This window comes from Spermophilus citellus (genome assembly GCF_964194105.1).
Source record: "Spermophilus citellus genome assembly, chromosome: 9".
NCBI lineage: Eukaryota > Metazoa > Chordata > Mammalia > Rodentia > Sciuridae > Spermophilus > Spermophilus citellus.
The window spans coordinates 24,465,615-24,486,290 of NC_138191.1; the positions used below are offsets into that span (position 1 = coordinate 24,465,615).

Consider the following 20,676-nt stretch of genomic DNA (forward strand, 5'->3'; position numbering starts at 1 on the left):
TTCTTCTTTATGGCTGAGCAATACATGTGTGTGTTATTATTGCCTTTTATATTGGGGAGCTATAGGTGTCTATAACTTCCATATTTCTTGAATATTTTCAAGAATTGGAAGCACACTTGCCTCCTGTCAAGTTTATCATACTGGATATGCCAGAATCATCAACAAAATGAAAGTATCAGTCCCAATGTCTTTATTTTTATGTGGTAGTGAGGATAGAACCCAGGGCCTCATGCATTTGAGGCAAGTGCTCTAACTCCAAGCTACAACCCCAGCCCTGAAAGTATCAGTCTCTATAAGCTACACATCCATACTTAGACTTTCTTGTGCAAGGCTGCCTTCTTGATTAGGTGACTCTTTGGGGTCAATAGGTATGTCACAGGATAACAGTTCCTGTTTTATTTTCAGAACTGAATTTGGATACTTGCATTGAACTGCAGAACCTTCCCACACTTGAGGGTGATGCCCTTGGGGGCTTGGCTGTCAAAACACCTGGATGTGAGCTGCATGTCCTCACTGATACCATGAGTGTCCTGAAAGAGAAGATCATGAAAAGAAAACAACTCTTCTGCAAGTGGAGAATGGCATGCAGATTCCCAGCACTTCAAGCTTCGGGTAGAGTGGTGACAGCTTCTGTGGCTCTGGGATGCACTTTCCCATTTTAGCTTTCTCTATGAGGATGTAGCTCCTTCTGCTGTAACACATTGTTACTTCAAAGCCCTCTTTGTCAATTGGATTACTTTATTTTAGGAAGTTTTGTATGGGCACCACCCACCCAAGAATACCTAGGCACATGTACAAAAGATGACATGTCCATTGGACACATGATTTCTGTCACTGTGCCTGGGTCGCTAGGTTGGGTCAATTTGCAGGGACATAAAAAATGGGTTTTCCAGGAGTGGTTAGCAAAGGAAGAATTGGGATTGTTACTGAACCCTCTTTTCCTTTCAACTTCCTCAGAGAAGGCCCAAGGGCCTTTGAGTGGACATGTGAGCCCATACATATCATAGATGCAAGTTTCCCATGCACAGGTGGAATCAAGAGCCCAAAGGAGCAGTTGTCCATCAGATAAATATAGAGATCCCTCCTGTGTGTATTACACATTGTTTATACATGTGCTTTATCATATATAATGGGTATACATGAAGTATATCATTATTATGCATACTTTTTAATTCCTTAGGATGAGTTTTCCTTTCTTTAATAATGTGTTTGTTTCTCCTTTGATTTTGCTTGATTTTTATTATCTCTTTCTTCCCCAAAGCACAACCTACCTCCACTCTGATTTTCTAGTGTTTGGCAAATATATCTGGGTGCTATTGGATTTTACAAATCCTGTCTTTCTTGCACATTCTTACAGAGCATGTCCTCAATGATGCCACAGTTGTCTGCAAACAAAGGATAATTGTAAGAAAAATTCTGATGAGCAAGAGGAAACTAGCATGCAGATTCCCTGGCCTTCAGGCTTCAGGTATGTTGGCTCTGGGATGCACTTGACTCCTTTTAACTCTATAAGACTGGAGCTCATCCTTCTGCAGTGATTTCTCTTCACCTGTGCTTGTCTCCAACAGCAGATGGAGCCTCTGTTGGGTCTTATCTGTATTTCCCATGGCCTTGTAGCCCTGACCTGCCCTTCCATCTACACTTCCTGTTTACATTCTGAACTCTGCTCTGTTCTCACACCTGGTCTCCTAATATTCTTGATAACTGACACAGGGAAGCCCAGTCAGATTAGGGTCCCAACCTTATGAAGAGCATCTTTCAGACACATGCTACCTTCCCTTAAATTCTATACTTTCTAGACTTTTTTGCCTTCTGTACCTGATTTCCTTGACTTCATTACCTCTTTCTGCTGGGAATGAGTCTTTCCGAAGTTACTAGCACATGGATCTCTCTCTGGGGGTTTTCATAGGGAACAAGTCTAACTCAAACCTGGGTGGTTATCTTTTTTTTAATATTTTTTTTAGTTGTAGTTGGACATAATGCCTCTATTTCACTTATTTATTTTTATGTGGTGCTGAAGATCGAACCCAGGGTCTTGTACATGCGAGGCGAGTGCTCTACCACTAAGCCACAAACCCAGCCCCCTGGATTGTTAACTTAAACATGCAAATTAAAGTGTCATTTTTTATTCTGTTTTTTATTACTTTTTAGTTATTCATGAGAGTAGAGCCCATTTTGATATCATATAGAAGCATGGAATATATCTTAATCTAATTAGGACCCCAGGCTTTTGATGTACATCAAGGTAACATTCTCTGCATTGTGTTCCTATATGTACACAGCAAAATTATGTCAGGTTCATTCCTTTTCTTACCATTCATTTCCTTTCCTTACCGTACTCTTTTTCCTTCATTTCCCTTTGTCTAATACCTGGAACTTGTATTCTTCCCCTCTTCCCTCCTAATCCTTAGTGTAGATTAGCTTCCGAATGTCAGAGAAAACATTTCATACTTGTATTTGGGGAGATTGACTTAATTCACTTAGCATGGTAGTCTCCAGATTCATCCATATATTGGCAAATATCATAAAGTTATTCTTCTTTATGGCTGAGCAATACATGTGTGTATATATATATCAAAACCTAGGTTGAATCCATAGCTTAGCAGCAGGAATATATCCACTTACTGAGGTTGATGAAAAAGGAATTTCACAAAATATAATAGTGTACATTCAATTGGACTAGGGAATCAGAAATTTGAGTACAAAAACAAAGAATAAGAATATGTAGACGCCAACGCACCTGCCACATGGGTACCGAAAGCAGCAAAGATTCCCCACAAATGGAGGGGAGAACACAGAGAAACACAGATTTAGTACAGAAAAACCTGAGATCAGAAAAGCTGCCTAAACTTGGTTGATCCAGAGGTTGCAGTATTTAAAACCTTAGCAATTAGAAAATGTAAATCAAAAGTACACTGAGAATTCACTCACCCCACTCAGAATGGTAAATATTAAAAATAAAAGCAACAGTAAATGATGGCAAGGATGTGGGGAAAGAGATTCAGTTAATCCATTGCTGGTGGAATTGCAAATTGGTACAATCATTCTGGAAAGCAGTGTGGAGCTTTTTTACAAAACGTGGAATGGAACCACTATTTGACCCCATTATCCCACTCCTCACTTTATAGCCAAACAACTTAATATCAGCATACCGCAGTGACATAGCCACTCCAATATTTAATAGCAGCTCAATTCACAATAGTCAAGCTACAGAACCAACTTAGGTGTCCTGCATCAGATGAATAGATAAAGAATTTGGTATACATACAAAATGGAATACTACGCAGCCATAATGAAAAATAAAATTATATCATTCACCAGTAAATGGATGGAACTGGAGACTATCATGCTTTGTGAAATAAGGCAGTCCCAAAACCCAAAGGCAGAATGTGGATGCTAACTCACAACAAGGGAGTGAAAGATTAGAGGTTCATTGGACTAAACAAAGGGGAATGAAGAGAAGGGGGGAACATGTAATAGGAAAGACAGGAGAATGAATAAGACACATCTTTCCTATCTTCATGTATGAATATACAAACAATGAAGTTCTTCGTCATGTGCAACCACAATAATGGGGGATCCTATTTTCAACAAGTTATAATTATTCTATGTATGTATAGTATGCCAAAATATGCTATTATGTAAAAATAATATTTTAAAAAAGAATTTTCAATAAAAATACTGTATTCCTAGATTTGGGGTTGTAGCTCAGTGGCGGAGCACTTGCCTAGCATGTGTAAGGCAGTGATTGGATCCTCAGCACCACGTAAAAATAAATAAAGTAAAAGTATTAAACAAAAATAGCTCTGCCAAAAGAAAAATACTGTATTCCTAAATATATATATATATATATATATATATATATATATATATATATATATATATATATTGTAATTCCCACCACTTCAAGTTGGGATGTTAATATATTAGCCTACATAGTTGTCTCCTACTATCTAATTCTTGAACTAATTTTCTATTTCAGTTTGTTTTTTATTTTTGGTACCACTGTTAAATACAAAACACCCGACAATAAGTAATGCTGCAGAGCTCTAGTAACAAAAGCATGATATTGTCACAAAAATAGACCCAAAGACCAATAGGTCAGAATAGAAGACAGAGACAAATCCACATACTTAGAGCCCTGTGGTACTTAACAAAGGTGCAAAAATATACATTGGAGAAATGAGCCTTTTTATAATAAATGGTTCTGGGACAACTGGATAACTATGTAGAAAAATAACACTAAAACCCTATTTCTCACCCTGCACAAAACTCAAATGAAAATGAATCAAACACTTAGGAATTAGACCAGAAAACTTACAACTGTTAGAAAAGAACGTAGGGTCAACATTCTACATATTATTGCTGGCACCAGCTTCCTCAAAAGTACATGAACTGAAACTATGAATAAATAAGTGGGACGCCATCAAACTACAAAACTTCTTCCCAGCAAAGGAAAGAAAGAAGAGTGTGAAGAGAGAGCCTACAGAATGGGAAAAGTATCTTGGTTAGCTACTCATCTGATTAGGGATTAATACCCCAAATATATAAATAACTCAAAGCACTTCATACAAAAATATCCCAAATAACCCAATCAGTAAATGGGCAGTAGAAAAAATGAAATAGAAACTTCTTAACAAAAAAATTACAAATAGCCAAATAGATGAGAAAAGGTTCAACATCACTAGCAATTAGGGAAAGCAAATGAAAGCAATACTAAAATTTTATCTCACTCCAGAATTGCAATGTTCAAGAATATACATAAAAAAAATGCAGGCAAGGTTGTGGGGAAAATGTACACTTGTATAGTGTTAAGGGGACTGCAGACTAGTACAAGTCCAGAAACCACTATAGAGATTCATCAAAAATCTAGAGATGTAAACATCCTATGAGGATCTGCCCACTCCTTGGTATTTTGCCAAAACTTCTAAAATCAGCATACTACAGTGACAGCTACCTCAATGTTTATAGCAGCACATTTCACAATAGCTAAATTATGGAATCACCTTAATAGATAAATAAATTTTATAATTCTGACACATATATATGATATGTGTGTAAACACACACACACACACACACACACTGGGGTTCTTCAAAGGCATAAAAGAAAATGAAATAATGACATTTACAGGTAAATGGATAGCAATGAGAATATCATGCTACGTGAAATAAGCCAAACACAAAAACTCAAAACTTGAATGTTTACTCTCATGCAGAAACTAGAGTAAAACAAAGGAAATGGGGAGGGCAGGATAGGATATCATACAGATAAAGGAAAGAGCAGTAATGGAGAAGATTGAGAGGCAGAGTGCAGAGATGGGTAAGGGGAGGCAATGCAGATGATTGTTTTTTGTTGTTATAGATGAACACAATATATTTATATATATTTTTAACCTGGTGCTTAGGATTGATCAAAGGGACTCAGGCATTTGAGGCAAGTGTTCTCGACTAAGCCACAACCCCAGCCCCAGAATGAATTCTTAAAAAGTTGTTACGTGGGCATATAAATATACCACAGGGGACGCCACCTTTATGCATAGGTAGAAAGAAGCAATCAAATATAAATTAATAGATGAGCAAAAAGAAGTTTAGTAGAGTAGATGAAAAAGATTTGGGAAATGTTAGGGGGAATGGGAGAAAAAAGAGAGAGGGAAGGGGGCAATCATGAACTGAAGTCAAATTGCATGTGTGTATGATTTTGTCCGAATGAACCCACTACTATGTATAACTACACAGTTCTAATCTTAAAAAAGAAATATAGGTAAGAAAATCATTATGAAACCTAAAAAGGCAAAAACAAATTTCTATGGAAGTTTGGCTATAAGTGGGAGACACATACTGGCCTGGAGCCTGTGTTTTCCAATGTCATTTATAGTAGGACAGGTTTTACTACATTTTTATATTTTACATGATCCAACTGGCAAAGAGGGGCACTGAGACTTATTAATAGACAAGCTGGGTTTACACGGCTTAGAGACCTAATCAGGTGCTTGGCTTTTTAGTTGCTCTTCCTTCCACCTCACTAGGCTCCGTCTCAGTATCACAGACCTTCCACACTCTAGAAGGGCTTCCTTTTCTTCACCTAGGGGGACCTCAGTATGTGGCACAATGCTCCTGTCCCTAAGGAAACCAGGGCTGTGGGAATGTGCTGGGTGGCAGGCACATTTATTCCACGTGGTAGACATCCACTTGTGCCCCAGTCTCTTGCCTGCCTCTTCAGATAAGCATGTTCACCAGATTTCTCTGGCTCTCTTCAATATCCAGCCTCTATCTTGCCTCCCTAGTTTTAATTTGAGTGTTAACAGAGGTCCCACTCCCCAGCCTCTTGACACAACATTCCACTCTGTGTCTTCTGTTTTGTCTTTTGGGGACACCAATTGATTCACGCTCTCCAATCACCTCCATGGCCATATCCTCAATCACTTCTGCTCAGGTTTCTCTAAGTCTGAGCCTTGACATTCTCATGCCAGATATTCTTGGGTCATGTTAATCCTTATTTTCTCTGTTGCGCTGAATACACATTTTTCAGATAATGACCTCAAGTGTCAGATGAAAGTGGACTATTTCATGGACTTTTTATTGTGGCCTGTAAGTAAGAGATATCTATAAACTGCTAAGCACAGTACCCAGCTGGCAGGAAGTGCTCAGCATACATTAGGTTGCTGCCTTGCCCTTTTGGAGCTGCCATGGTGGGTGTGGTGTTGAGTCTCCTCTTCACTTCCTCCTGACAGGGCTTCCCTGTCACTGTTTTCCCATGTACCAGCTGAGATGCAGCAGCATGGCTCAGTCCCTGCTCTTCCTCTTGTTCCCAGCCCCAGAGGCCTGAACTGGAACCTGGCTCTGACCCACTCTCCTCTTAGCAGGAACTCCTTTTATTGATAGTTTACATTTTGATGAACTTTTGTAATACAGAGAATTTGAACCCAAGTTCTTCTATGTGTGCCAGACCTGCCATACTCTATAGAGTGGTTTCTTTTTCTTCATTCTACCACTGAACTGCACCCTAGCCCTTGATAAATATTTTAACATATACATATTTCACATATATGCATATGTATATGTATTTTATATATGCATGTGATTTTGTGCATATTGAAGTTTCACTACAAGGCATTGTACTAGAAAGCACATAGAAAATTATACATAAAGGTGGTTTATGAAACTGTACCTAACAAGTTTTTACTGGAAGTTACATTCATGTGGAATATCCATCCATCAAACATTTTTTTCCTAAATAATAGAAACATATCAATCTGCTAACTTTTGCTTTTCTGTGTGACATATATACGCTAATGATATGAGAAGGAAGTCCTGGCACCTTAGATCTTGTGTGGTGAAGGCTAGACTACAGCAATTGTGGTTGCAGCGGGAGCAGGGACAAAGGGGTCAGCAATAGGCCATGATTGAGGGGTGAGAAGAAAATGCTCTAGAAAATGCATGCCCAGCAAGTAGAGCCTAGCTGGAAATTCCTTCTTTGTGGGGCTCTTTTCTTCTTTCAGTGACCAGGACACATGATGTTTTGAAGAAGGCAAGGACTAACTTGGAGCTAAAGCAACGATTGCGTCTTACACAGTCACAGAGCCTGCTTCAAATACATCACCATCTGACATCAGATCTGTAAGTGACCCTGACCTCCTTTACCTTCTAGGAGATATCTGGTCCACCGCACAGGTCTTAGCTCCTGGATAGCCTCCTCTTAAGACTCCATACCTTCACCCTCCTGCCCGCTCAGCTTTCTACCCTGTTATTATTCTCCTCTCGTCACCATCTGTCCCCTTTAGCCCAATTTTCTCTCCTTGATGTCAGTCAAGCAAGGAGTCAGAGAAATGCAGTTCAGTTGGTCCTTGAGGGAAGAAACTTTCAAAGTCTCCCTGTGAATCAGTTGTCTACCAAGAGATCTCGAGGCCATATGTGCATTCTGGACTTTCCTGAACTACTTTATGAAAAACCAAATAAGGCATAACCTTATAAATTGACTTTAGTGCACAAAATTAGGTTAAGAACAGCATTTTATTTTAACACCTCATTTTCTTTCAAAAACATGAAGGAAGATCCACTTGGTCTCCTGGATATAAAAGAAAAAACTGATAATGAAAAAAAGACACTTTAAGGGAAATTTATTTATATATATATCAGATATTCTCTACATTTATTTAAATGCTGTGCTAATAATTCCCTAGAAATCCTATTAAGAGAAACTTGATGTGTAACTGATTGTTTTAAATATGAGACATTAAACCTTTAAACTTATATGGTAAACATCAGAGCAGTTGAGCCTTCTAGGAATGTTCCTAAGTTGTACCCTGAGAGCCTTGACACACAGAGTGTGATCAAGCATGGGATGTATATCAACTAGCTCTTGCTTTCTAATTCCCTTTGGATCTTCTCTGAGGATTGCTTTCTTTCCTGAGTCTCTTATCACAACACTTAGAGGATTGGCTCTGTACAGCCTCCTCCTATCGCTGCCAAGTTAACCCACAGCCTCCAGTTCCTGCTGGCTCCCTCCAGTGTGCAGCCCACCCTCTCCTTGTTCATGATTTCTGGTCTCTAACTCCAGGCTTAATGTCAACTGGTTGTATGCCTTTGGCTGGCCCCTTTGCCTCTGTGAGCTACTACCCTTCATCTGTTAAAGGTGGACCTAGACTTAGATAATCTCTGAGGTCCCTGCCAATTTGACTTCTCCTTAAGAAAAATGAGACACACACTTAACAGGGGAACTTGCCTCAATATGTCCTCTTCAGTACAGGCTGTTTCTACATGTGTATGTTTCATGCTCCATCCTTATTTTCCTAGAATATGACAAAGGCCTTTATTTTTCTTCAGACCATATAACATGTAGTATGAACTGGGTAATAAAAGGACAGTAGTAGGATCTGACCATATGATATGCAGTAGGGCTATGGCTGGGGCACCAGGGATTTGGGTGCACAGGGAAGCTTATCCTCTAAGCTGGAACCTGGAATCTCCTCCAGACCCAGTGCATCCCCTTGACTCATTCTTTTTACCACCTCCCACCATGTTTATACCTTCCTGCATGCTTTGCCCTAATTCCAGTGTCTGGGCATCATAAGTGGGGTCTAACAGTTCCATCTGAACAGGATTCTTTTGTTTACTTGCAGGTGAAATCGTTAAGGGTCCTTCTGTGTGCTCCAGCATTGAGACTCTTGCCTTCCAGGAGCCACAAAAGAAGCAAAGCCACCACAGGTCCCTTAAACACGAGGAAGCCTAGGCCTAACCCCCTCACCACATCTGAACAACTGTCTATCTGCTAAGGAGCACCTGGGCCCTATTCCTTCAAATCTGGTGCAGGTCTGAAGAGGTGATCAAAAATGTCTCCTACTAGGGTAGTCAGAAAGGCAGAATGACTTCCTGGCAGTGATGGAATACCAGTAGTCAAATACCACCAGGCCTCTCACTAAGACAAAGTGCACCTAAGAGTGCATGCTAAACCTCGAGACACTGCTTCTGAACAGCCTCAGTGACACAGCACCTGTCACAACACAGTTCTCACCTCAGCAGCTCTCCTCAGAAAATCAGCTCTGGGGAAATTGTTGCCTCCTACACAAGGGTCATGTGGTTCCAATGTAGAGCTCCTTGGCAGTTCTAGAAGCACCCTAGTGAGCAGCAGGGCCCTGCTGGACAGTGTCAGTGAGACTCAGCTAGCACCTTTCACAGATCCACACCTGACCATGTAGCTCCTCTAGGCCAAGCCAGGCTGGACTTTGCACTGCACCATCAGGTCTCACCTCTTTGAGTCCATGTGAGGAAGGAAATTGATGACTTGCTAAGAGGCCCTCTCATTTATAGCCTAGCACAATCTGCTTCCTTTATTCACTCATTCTCCAAATTTTACTGCCCCCACTCCTCCACATTAAATATGCTGTGCCATTTTGCTAATCTAACTTCCCTCAGGGGAATATGAGACTGATGTCCACACCAAGCCTATGCAAAGTCTTGCATATGGCAGCCTCTACTTGTTTCTTAGTGGTGTGGGCCAGGCCCCAATTGTACTGAAGCCTCCTTTGTGTCTTCAGAGTGCTCCTAGTATGCGTAAATGTAAGATAGAGGTTTATTTATGTTGCTGTAGCCATACGTTGAAGGCCAACATCACTGATGGCAGGCAGGGTGAAACTGTAACGGTCTTTCAGTGGCTTTTTGTTTTCTTTTAAAGCAAAGTTTGTATAAATAGTTTCTTTTTTTTTTTTTTGTCTCCCATTTCTATATTAGTCCCTAGAACAAGTGTTAAGAATAGAAAATAAAATAAGCCATACCCCAAAAAACAAAGACTGAATGTTTTCTCTGGTAAGCAGATGCTGATCTATAAAGCAGGGTGGTGGGGAATGAAGGAACCTTGGATTGGACAGAGGGGAGGGAGGTAAAGGGAGGGGTGTGGAGGTGTGGAGGTGTGGAGGATTGTGGAATGAGAGGGACTTTAATACCCTATATACATTTGTGACTACACTACTGGTGTTGACTCTGCCAAAGAGACGTGTAAAAATGAAAAAGCTACCCCTATGTATTCTGTAATATCAGGTTCTATTCTAAACAGTGCATCTTTAGGATACTTCCCTTTGCTCTACTCTTGACAATATCAGTGACTGCTATTTTCTTTAGGCAAAGAATAGTGTAATCTACTTAGAAAATTTTATACACACACACACACACACACACACATATATATATACAGTGTTCTAAATAAACCAATTGTGACAGTCACTACAGTCACTATCAAGAATATCACTCTATACTGACTAAACTAAAAGTAATTATCCTTTGGGGCTGGGGTTGTGAGTCTGTGGTGGAGAGCTTGCCTGACATGTGTGAGGCCCTGGTTTGATCCTCAGGAACACATAAAAATAAATAAGTAAAATAAAGGTATTGTGTCCATCTACTGCTAAAAAGCTGTTTAAAAAGGGGGAAAAACACAATTGTCCTTGATGAAACCTTATTTTAGGTTTCATCCTATAAATTGGTAGTCCACCAAAGGTTTTGATTGTGTGTTTGTCATTCTCATTCACTTTTGTGTATCAATTCTTTTGAATATGAATTTGTCTTATATTTTCATTAGTAAGTAAATTTGCTTTTTCTTCAAATCTTTGTCAATCTGATTTTTTTTAAATCAGCTTGTCTTGTTCTAAAATTGAAGAAATCATGTTATTTCTGTTGAAATTATAGTCCCTTATGAATCTTGTAGGCAGAAGTGAAAATGAAGGATATTGAGTCTAAGAAAAATCAATTCAAGTCTCTTTTTTGTGCATTACAGTATTTTAAATTATCCTTCCAATAGATCTTGCACAGCTTTCTAATGGTTTTTGTCTAAGTATTTGGTTTGCTGTTGCTATTACTAATGGATTCTTTCTTCCTTCACATCTTGTGGTAGTTGCTCTATGTGTAGCAGTAGTGATAATAATAGAAAAAAATATTAACCATGGGCAAGTCAATTGTTATAGTAAGGACCTAGAAATGTCCCCTAAAGAACTCGAGTGTTAAATAAGGCAACCATATTCAGAGGTGAAACAGTTGGATTACAACAACTTGATTGATCCATTTGATGAATTAAAAATTTGAATGAACTATTGGTTGGTAACTGTAAGCAGGTGAGTCATGATGGGAGGAAGAAGGTCAGAGGGAGAATGACCTTGGGCTCTATATGTCCTGGTCCCTTCCCCTCTCTCTGCTCCCTAGCTCCCATGTGCTGAGCAGCTTTCCACCATCACATCCTTCCACCATAATATTTCTGCCTTGGAGCCAGCCAATGATGATCTGAACACTCTGAAATTGTGAACCAAAATAAATCTCTCCTCTAAAAGTTATTCTTTCAGGTAGTTTTCATCAAAGCTCATTAACACAGCAATGTTGTGTTTTAGGTGAATCAACTCAATCCTCACAAATAAGGCATCAGTCAGGTCTTATATGTAGAGAGGAGAATTATATTACATAATTAATTACATATAATTACATGTAATTATATAATCTAATGTAATTATATTACATTAAGGGATATATTTAAGATATTTCCATAGTTTATAAAATTTCTAGGAAGGATAGAGACCTCTGTTTGGATGCTGCACAGCTAGAAAAAAAATGGAGTAAGGAGAAAGGTCCAAACACAGCACAGAAATATTCCAGTGGACACTACTCCCCAGCTTGGGCCATTTAACACCTTGCTGCCAGAAACCTAACTCCAGAGCTTGATCAGGATACTCACTTTCTTCACAAGAACATAAATTCCCTACATGCCACTCCTACCCTGAATCGTCCGTATGCACATGTAGGTTTGTCTCACATGAATTCATCTCATTGAAGAATCAGTGCCAACTGCAATCCTTACTCCAGATGAGACTTGGAAACTGCACTTATATATTATCAGTCTATGCAGTAGTAGAAGGTATGATAAATGGAGAAAAAGACATCTACCATAGTAGACATTAGACTCATTATATACTCTTGATACAAATTTATATTTTGTTCAGTCCCACAGAGGCATCCCTGGCAGCAACCTTAGTTTCAGGGGTTAGGTGAGTGGCTCTGAGTGCTGGGGAGGTAAGGTTGGGGTTGTGCTGGTCCTGCAGTCTGCTGGGGGCCAATTGCACACCCAGGGAGATAGGGAAGCTGAAGACAAACTGTGAGGTAAGGGTGGGAGTGGGCTTGCAGTACCCCTAAGGGGCCTGAAGGGCTGGCAGGCCTGGAGGAGCAGGATGTGTCCAGCACCTGGGACAGCTGCTCCATGCGGCTCAAGGCCTTCTCTAGCCTCAGCTGCTCCTTTATCATCTGCTAAGCCAAGCAGATGGTAGCAGAGCAGAGGATGCCCTCCTAGCAGTGCACCATCCCTGGACCGCGGTAGTCCTTCACCGCACAGTCCTACTCCATGGCTTCCATGAACCAGGAGCCCATGTTGGACTTGTGGTTATCTTTCGCCAGATGCGTTTGTACTGGTAGCATCCTTGCATGTGGTTTGGGCATTCGGAGGAGACATTCAATAGGACTGTGATCCCTAGGGCGTGCAGCATGTCTCTCCAGGCAGCGTGGAAGGCAACCTGGAAGTAGAGGAACTGAAGAATCTCCAAGGGTCCCCGCAGCCTGTGCAGAGCGGCTCCAGTGGAGCTGCAATGCAGGTGAAAGGACTCCATGGCACTGGGGAGAAGTCTGCCGGGGCGCTGGTTTTGGAACAGAATTCTGGGTAAGCAGAGGAAAACTTCTCACAGCCACCTTTGAGCAAGCAGACGTCTCTTCACTGGGGCTTAGGATGGAGTGTCCGCACTACTAGAGTCAAGGTGAGGTCCTCCCTGAGCCCCTGGCGCCTGGGCTCCACTCAAAGTAGAGGATGGCAGCCAAGTAGAGACTGGAGCACAAGAGGGCGCACTTCCCCCTGAGCGTGCAGGATGGACTCCAGGATCCTGGAGCCCTTGGCCTGCCTATTTTCCTGGGTGTTGTATTGAAGAAGGTGGACAGAACCTCTGTCTGATAGGAAAGGTGTGCAAAAAGTCGAGCAGCAAGTGCTTGCTGGTGCTCCCCAGCCCCAGGGTTCAGGGGCTGCCACTGGTGTCAGCCCAGCTGCCGCCAGGCACTGCAGTCTCCACCCCTCACATGCAACCCAGGGCAACCACCATCTCCCAACCTCTTTGCCTCTGAGGCCGCCACAGCTACAGCCTCTGCCTTAGCGGTTCTCGCACAACTTCATAGGCTTTTTGAGCACACTGCAGTCCATCTCTCCCAGTTAATCAATCGTCACCATGGAGTGTAGGAACTGGGGCGATAGTCACCCAGGCCAGCCAGGCAACAGGAATGGGCGAACAAGGGCTAAGAGAGGGAGCCTTCAGAAGTGACCGCCAACTTGGTCCCCAGAGGCTTGGGCAGCCAGACCCCCTATTGGGTCCCCTTCCTCCTGCAGCCTTCAGGTTATATAGCAGCCCTAGCAGCCTCAGGTGCCTTGCACAGGCTGTGCTCTGACAAGGGAGTGGCAGCGCAAGTGTGTGTGTTGAAGGCAGAGAAGCACTATTTTAAAAAACCTGTATTCATATGTGTCACATTAAATCCTTTCTCAGTTCAGGGCTGTGGCTGTGGCTCAATGGTAGTGCACTTTACTGGCATGTGTGAGGCACTGGGTTCGATTCTCGGCACTGTATATAAATAAATAAAATAAAGGTCTATCAACAACTAAATTTTTTTTTAAATAATAAAAAAATAAAACCTTCCCTAGTTCAAAACATATTTATTTATATTTTCATACATGTATTCATGGGTTATTCTAATGAGTATTCTTAGTTTTCCATATGCATTTTTTTCACTCACCCTAACCCTTACCCTACAGAAAATTTAACACTAAACCTAAATATAACCATATACCTGAATCTACATTAATATAAAGCATACATAAAATTGTGAATATACATGGGTAACAAGACCTATATATTCAATTATCAAAAATATATTTGCATATATATTATATATGCATATTTATTTGTGCATTCACAAATTTTAAAATGGCTACTTTCATACCAGATTATAAACACCCCCACTTCTGCTTTTGCATATCTGATCCCATCCTCTCAAACTTGAAACCTACTGTCTACTTATTTTCCCTAAAATAACTCATGTCCACCTGTAGGTTTTTCCTGATAGATTATCTGCAGCTGAATATCAATGTGAACACACTGTTGACAGGCATGCAATTAAACATATCAACATCAGTCGAGATATGCTGAACACACAAAGTCTAGTACATAAATTCATACTTAGATTGGATATCCACTCTTTCAGACTTGTACGCTTCATATATGCACCCTCTCCATTCCTCTGCGTCCATCACTCTTCTAAGGGAAACACAGAACCACAACTTTTGTTTCCTTCAGAGAACAAGAAAACCTCACCCTTCCCTGGTATTTACCACATACGTATGAGCTTAATGAATGCTTGATTTTATACTTTGAAAAGCACTGGCTCACTAGTCTAGAAACTCGGTGGACAGGGCCCGTATTTGTTTTGTGTCCAACACCCAACAGTATGCTCTCACTAGCATTTCAATAAAACGATAAATAAATGACTATATTATTATTTTTTAAAAGATCTTTTTTTTAAAAAAAAATGGGCCTGTATCTTGGTGCTGAGAATGGAACCCAGTGCCTCACACATGCCAGGCAAGCGCTCTACCACTGAGCCACAACTCCAGCTCCAAAGATATTATTATTAAGCGCTATTCGGTCACTCAGTTGCTGCACTACTACCTTCTGTGGGGGAGATGAGTTTCAGAGTTTGACTGAAGCAACTAATAAAACCACGCAGGCGAGGCCTCCAAAGGATGGGAACTTAAAAGTGCCATCGCACACCCTGGGCACCACATCCTGCTGGTTCTGAAGCCTTGTGCTTCCCGCCCAAATTTGAAAGTTTCCCCGCCCACCCGCCTGCCTACCCCGGATGTGGCCGACGCCTAGCTCCGCCCCCCACGCACACGCACGCACGTGCTCCGCACTCTCCAGGACCCCGGAAGGCCCAGGCGCCTGTGGGGAACACAACCCTCAAGACCCGCTCCAAAGGGCAGTTCCCATGAGTTGGCTTCTGGGCCGTCCTTCACCAGGCGGCTTCTCACTTTCGAAGCCCTACTCTGTGAGTCCTGCTCCTGTGCCCGCGTCCATACCTCTGAGGGTCTGCTGCTCACCTGGAGAGCTGGTAAGAAGCCCAACAGGTCGCCCTCCCTGTGGCGGCCAGAGCCTCCGCCCCGCGCACCCTGGGTACACAGCCTCTCCTGTGTGCTGCAGAGGACAGTGGCAGCGCCATGGAGGACCCTGGGAGCGCGCGCAGGATCCTGGGAGTGCCACGGAAGACCTGGGAGTGCCGCACAGCTGCTAGGTGGCTCCTGCTGAGAGGACTTCTGCTGGGAGCTGCAGCTGGGTGTCATCCTCCAGGTGAGTCCGGGAATTCTTGGGTAGAGTCCTGGATGGCTACTCTGTTCTCAGGAGTCCAGCTCAATTCTGTTGACTCTAGTGATGAATTGGGTTAGACCCTGAAATCCCCTGACCTTTCCCTGTTAGCTGTAGGCCAGGTGAAAGCTTCTGAATGTGAGTGAGTTGAAATGACCAAAGACTGAATGCCCCCAAGGAGGTTTCAAGGAAACTATGGGGAGTAGATGGAACCAGTGTGTTAAGGGGGACTCAACATCGGTTTTGAGTGATTTCATGATGTAGTATACCACTGACACAAATATTATAATAACAACCAAATATGATGATTTACATTTATTGATTTCTGCGTGTTAAACCAACCTTGGGTCCTTGGGATGAACCCCACTTGATCATGGTGAACTATGTTTTTAGTATTTTTTGTGTGTAATTTGTCAGAATTTTATTGAGAATTTTTACATGTATGTTCATCAGGGATATTGGTCTGAAGTTTTCTTTTCTTAAAGGGTCTTTGTCTGGTTTTGGTATTGATGTTAGTCTCAGAATGAGTTTAGAGGGCTTCCCTCTTTTCCTGTTTCATGGAATACTATGAAAAGTATGGTATTAATTCTTCTTTGAAAGTCTCATTGAATTTAGCAGAGAATCCGTCTGGTCCTGGACATTTCTTGGTTGGTAGGCTTTTTTAAATATATTTTTATTAGTTTTAGATAGGCACAATGCCTTTAGTTTATTTTTTATGTGATGCTAATAATCAAACCCAGTGCCTCACACATGCCAGGCAAGCACTCTACCACACAACCCCAGACTGGTTGGTAGGCTTTAGATGGTGTTTTCTATTTTATTACTTGCAATTAATCTATTTAAATTGTGTATGACCTCCTCATTCAGTTTGAGTAGGTCTTATGACTCTAGGAATTTGTTTATGTATTCTATATTTTCTATTTTTTTTGGAGTACAGATTGTCAAAGTAGTTTCTAAGTTCTTTCTGCATTTTAGACATGTCCCTTGTGATATTACTTGCTTCATCTTCTTTTTTAGTAATCTTAGTTTTCTTTTTCTCTTCGTTAGCATGGCCAAGGATTTATGTATTTTATTTATTGTTTCAAAGAACCAAATTTGTGTTTTTTCAATTTTTTTTCCTTTAGAGTTCATTGATTTCAGCTCTGATTTTACTTTATTTTTTTATTGGTTGCTCAAAACACTACAATGATCTTGACATCATATTTCATACATTTGATCCAAGTGGGTTATGAATTCTTATTTTTACCACTTGTACAGATTGCAGGATCACATTGGTTATACATCCCCGTTTATAGGTACTTCCATACTAGTGTCTGTTGTATTCTGCTGCCTTTCCTGATTTTCATTAGTTTCTGTCTTCTATTGCTTTTGGTATTGATTTGTTCTTCTTTTTCTCAGGCTTTGAGATGTAGTGTTAGGTCCTTTATTCATGCACAGTGCAGTAAACTTTCCTCTTAGTACTGCCTTCCTAGTGTCCCAGAGATTTTGATATGTCATTATCAGTGTTTTCATTTACCTCTAACAATTTTTTTTTTATTTCATCCTTGATTTATTTGACTACCCATTCCTCATTAAATAATGTATAATGTAGTCTCCCTTTGGTAGAGTGGCTTCTGTTTTTTACTTGAGCGCTGACTCCTAATTTCTTCCATTTTAATATGATATAATGCTGGGTAATTTCTTTGCTTTTTTTGTATTTACTAAGAATTGCTTTTCAGTGTAAGATATGGCCTATTTTAGAGAAGAAGACAAGTGCTGCTGAAAAAAAAGTATATTTACTCGTTAATGGATGAAATATTCTATATATTTCTATTAAGTATAAATTATTGATTGTATAATTGTATGGTTTCTTTTTAAAAAATATTTATTTTTACTTCTTAGAACTTTATTTTATTTATTTTATTTTATATGCTGTGCTGAGAATTGATCCCAGTGCCTCATACATGCTAGGCAAGTGCTCTACCATGGAGCCACAACCCAAGCCCCTCTATAGTTTTTTCATTTAGTTTTTCTTTAGAATGACTGTCTAGCAGTGAGAGAGGTGTGTTAAAGTCACCCAGTATTATTGTGTTATGATCTATTTTACTACTGAAATTGAGAAGGATTTGTTTGATACATGCAGACGTCCATTGTTTGGGACACAAATGTTTATAATTGTTATGTCCTCCTCATACATACATCCCTTAAGAAGTATGAAATATCCTTCTTGGTCTCTTCCAATGAAATTTGGCTTGAAGTCTACTTTATCTGAGATGAGCATGGAAACCCCAGCTTGTTTACACAATTAATGTGACGTTTTTTTCCCATCCTTTCACCCTCAGCCTGTGGATGTCTTTCCCCATGAAATGAATCTGCCAGTCTGCATATTCTGATTGATGAGTTCAGGCTGTTAATATTCAAGTTTATTATTGAGATATGATCTGGGTTCCCACTCATTTTGACTTATATCTGCTTATTAATGTGACTTAGTTTCTAGTTTGGTTGACTGTGTATTTAGTGTAGATCCTCCCTTTCCTGTTTTGTTTTTAATTCATCCTCATGAAATATTTTGTTGAGAATGTTGTGTGGTGTGGGCATTCTAGTTGTAAATTATTTAGTTTTTGTTTATCATGGGGAACATATATGTGGCAGGGCTCTGAATGACACTCGTTGATGTACATCTCCCAGCAAGGTGCCTTATGGCCCTCAGGGCCCTCGAAGTGGAAGCTGCTGTCTGTGTTCACACACATGCCTGCGTGCTCACAAGGATTGCTGTTGGCATCAAGACACAAGCACCTGTGACCAGGACCCACGCACCAGCCAGAATTTCCACACATGCAGACAGCAGAGGAGCATCTGCTACTTACACCAGCCCCAGAACTTTGGTAAGCTTGATTTCTGCTTTTTAATTTGTTCAAATATATTCTTCATTTGTTCTGATCAGTTACACATGACAGTGGAATGCGCTTTGACACATCCCAAATCAGTGAAGTGTAATTTCTCCTTCATCTGGTTGTCCATGAAGCAGATTTGCAAAACTCATGTAATCATGTGGGCCCATGCATTAGTAATGGCCAAATCATTCTACCATTGTTTCTCTTTCTTTTTTTGTAAATATTTGTTTTTTTGGTTATAGTTGGACACAATATCTTTATTTATTTATTTATGTGTGGTGCTGAGCATCGAACCCAGGGCTTCGCACATGTGAGGCGAGTGCTCTACCACTGTGCCACAACCCCAGCCCCTCTACCATCATTTCTAACCCCATAGTGTCTTTTATTCAATTTTTTTAAAGCTGTGTTTTCCTTTCTTTGTATTCAGGTATTGAACTTTTAATTAATCATTCACATATACTGTTGTAAGTTCAAAGTTCTTTGTATTACAAAAAAGAGCAGAGGGCACCTGCAACTGGGTTTTCTTTTTATTTTAGGTACTCATTTTTAAAGTTAAATTGTTTTTAATATGCCTTTGAGAAATAATTCTATGGACAAAAACCTTATTCAGATCTAGAATGGATCCCCTTAGCAAATCCCTATATCTTTATCATAACTAGTTTTGGATGTGTGGTGAGAAAGCTGTTAATTTGTTTTTAGTAACAGAAAATTCTACATTTGAAAATTAAAACTGACAGAAGCACTGATTACAAACCCTAGAGTCCAATGTGGATTATAGGTGGGAAACAGACTGTTCTCAAGACAGTTTTCTTTATTTCACATCTGCAGAGTTATGTGCAGGACTCTGTATGTGGCACTTGTGGACTCATTGAAGGGGACACTAACTGTAATGGTTTAGATGACACTGTAAAGGGACTTCATTGTAATAACTGTGGTATGCAACCACTTTTATGCATTCATTGAGTGTAACCTGCCTCAGTGCTTGGGCCTCACTGGAAACTGTGAACACAGAGATGGGTCGAACATAATCTTAGCTTATACAGAACTATCAGTCTTGTAAACAGCAAATGAAAGAACTGATAGTGGACTCATTGGTGAGTGTAGCCAGTGCTGTATCAAAAAAATGTTGGTAGTCAGGTTGATCCCCCTACTAGTTGTTTCCAACAGGTCCCAGCATAATGATGGATGACTTCTCAGACCAACACCTGCTCTCCAGTTTGGCTCATAGAAATCCATATTCTCAAGATCTGAAGATGATTTTGATGACATCAATAGATACTGAGTATGTTCTGGCCAGCTGGAGAAAGAGGCAGGGTAAGTAAGACACATAAGTTCTTCCTTGCGAAGATTATTGTGATGTTTTCTCTAGACCTCAGCATTTTCTGTCCACTTCAAAACAAACTAATATTGTCATTCCTCAAAGTTCAACTCTTGTTTTTACTCAAACTTCATTTCAAATGCAGGTAAATAATTGAAGTAATTTTCAGGATTGCAGTCCAAAGGGAGGAAGGTGTGGCTAAAAGCCTGGCTTTCTGACATTCAAGTGGATGAGAGTCGATGACTCTTGTGTTCATAGAAGCAGAATAAACTAACTTCCCTGCTTTGCTCCTCAGTTTACCCTGTGATGTGTATAAAATGTAAAATCTCCATGTATATAGAGAACTTACTTTATAAGTGAGTTAAAGCAAGTGAATGCATTTGCTGAGCTTGGACAGGTAAAGCACTGGGCTCATTTCCCTGCAGCATGCTAGGAAGGGTATCCAATCCTTACTGAAAAGAGCTTAATGTATCTGCTTCAGATTCAGCCATGGTTCTCAGTAGGTGAGAACATTGATTGCAGACACCAGTAGCCTGACCTAGTGAAGGGAAGATTGCCATGAAGAG

General features: G+C 40.6%; 1 protein-coding gene across 1 annotated transcript in view; it reads left to right on the forward strand.

Moving 5' to 3' along the window:
• LOC308655462 (uncharacterized protein) overlaps positions 1–20,676 on the forward strand; it is a gene marked incomplete at its 5' end in the record, with an annotated part of 66,938 nt that overhangs the window by 7,504 nt on the left and 38,758 nt on the right. The window contains 2 exons of the mRNA XM_081305578.1: positions 406–612; positions 1,358–1,468. Coding sequence (XP_081161704.1) covers positions 406–612; positions 1,358–1,468 — 318 coding nt within the window. The remainder of the gene's footprint in view (positions 1–405; positions 613–1,357; positions 1,469–20,676) is intronic.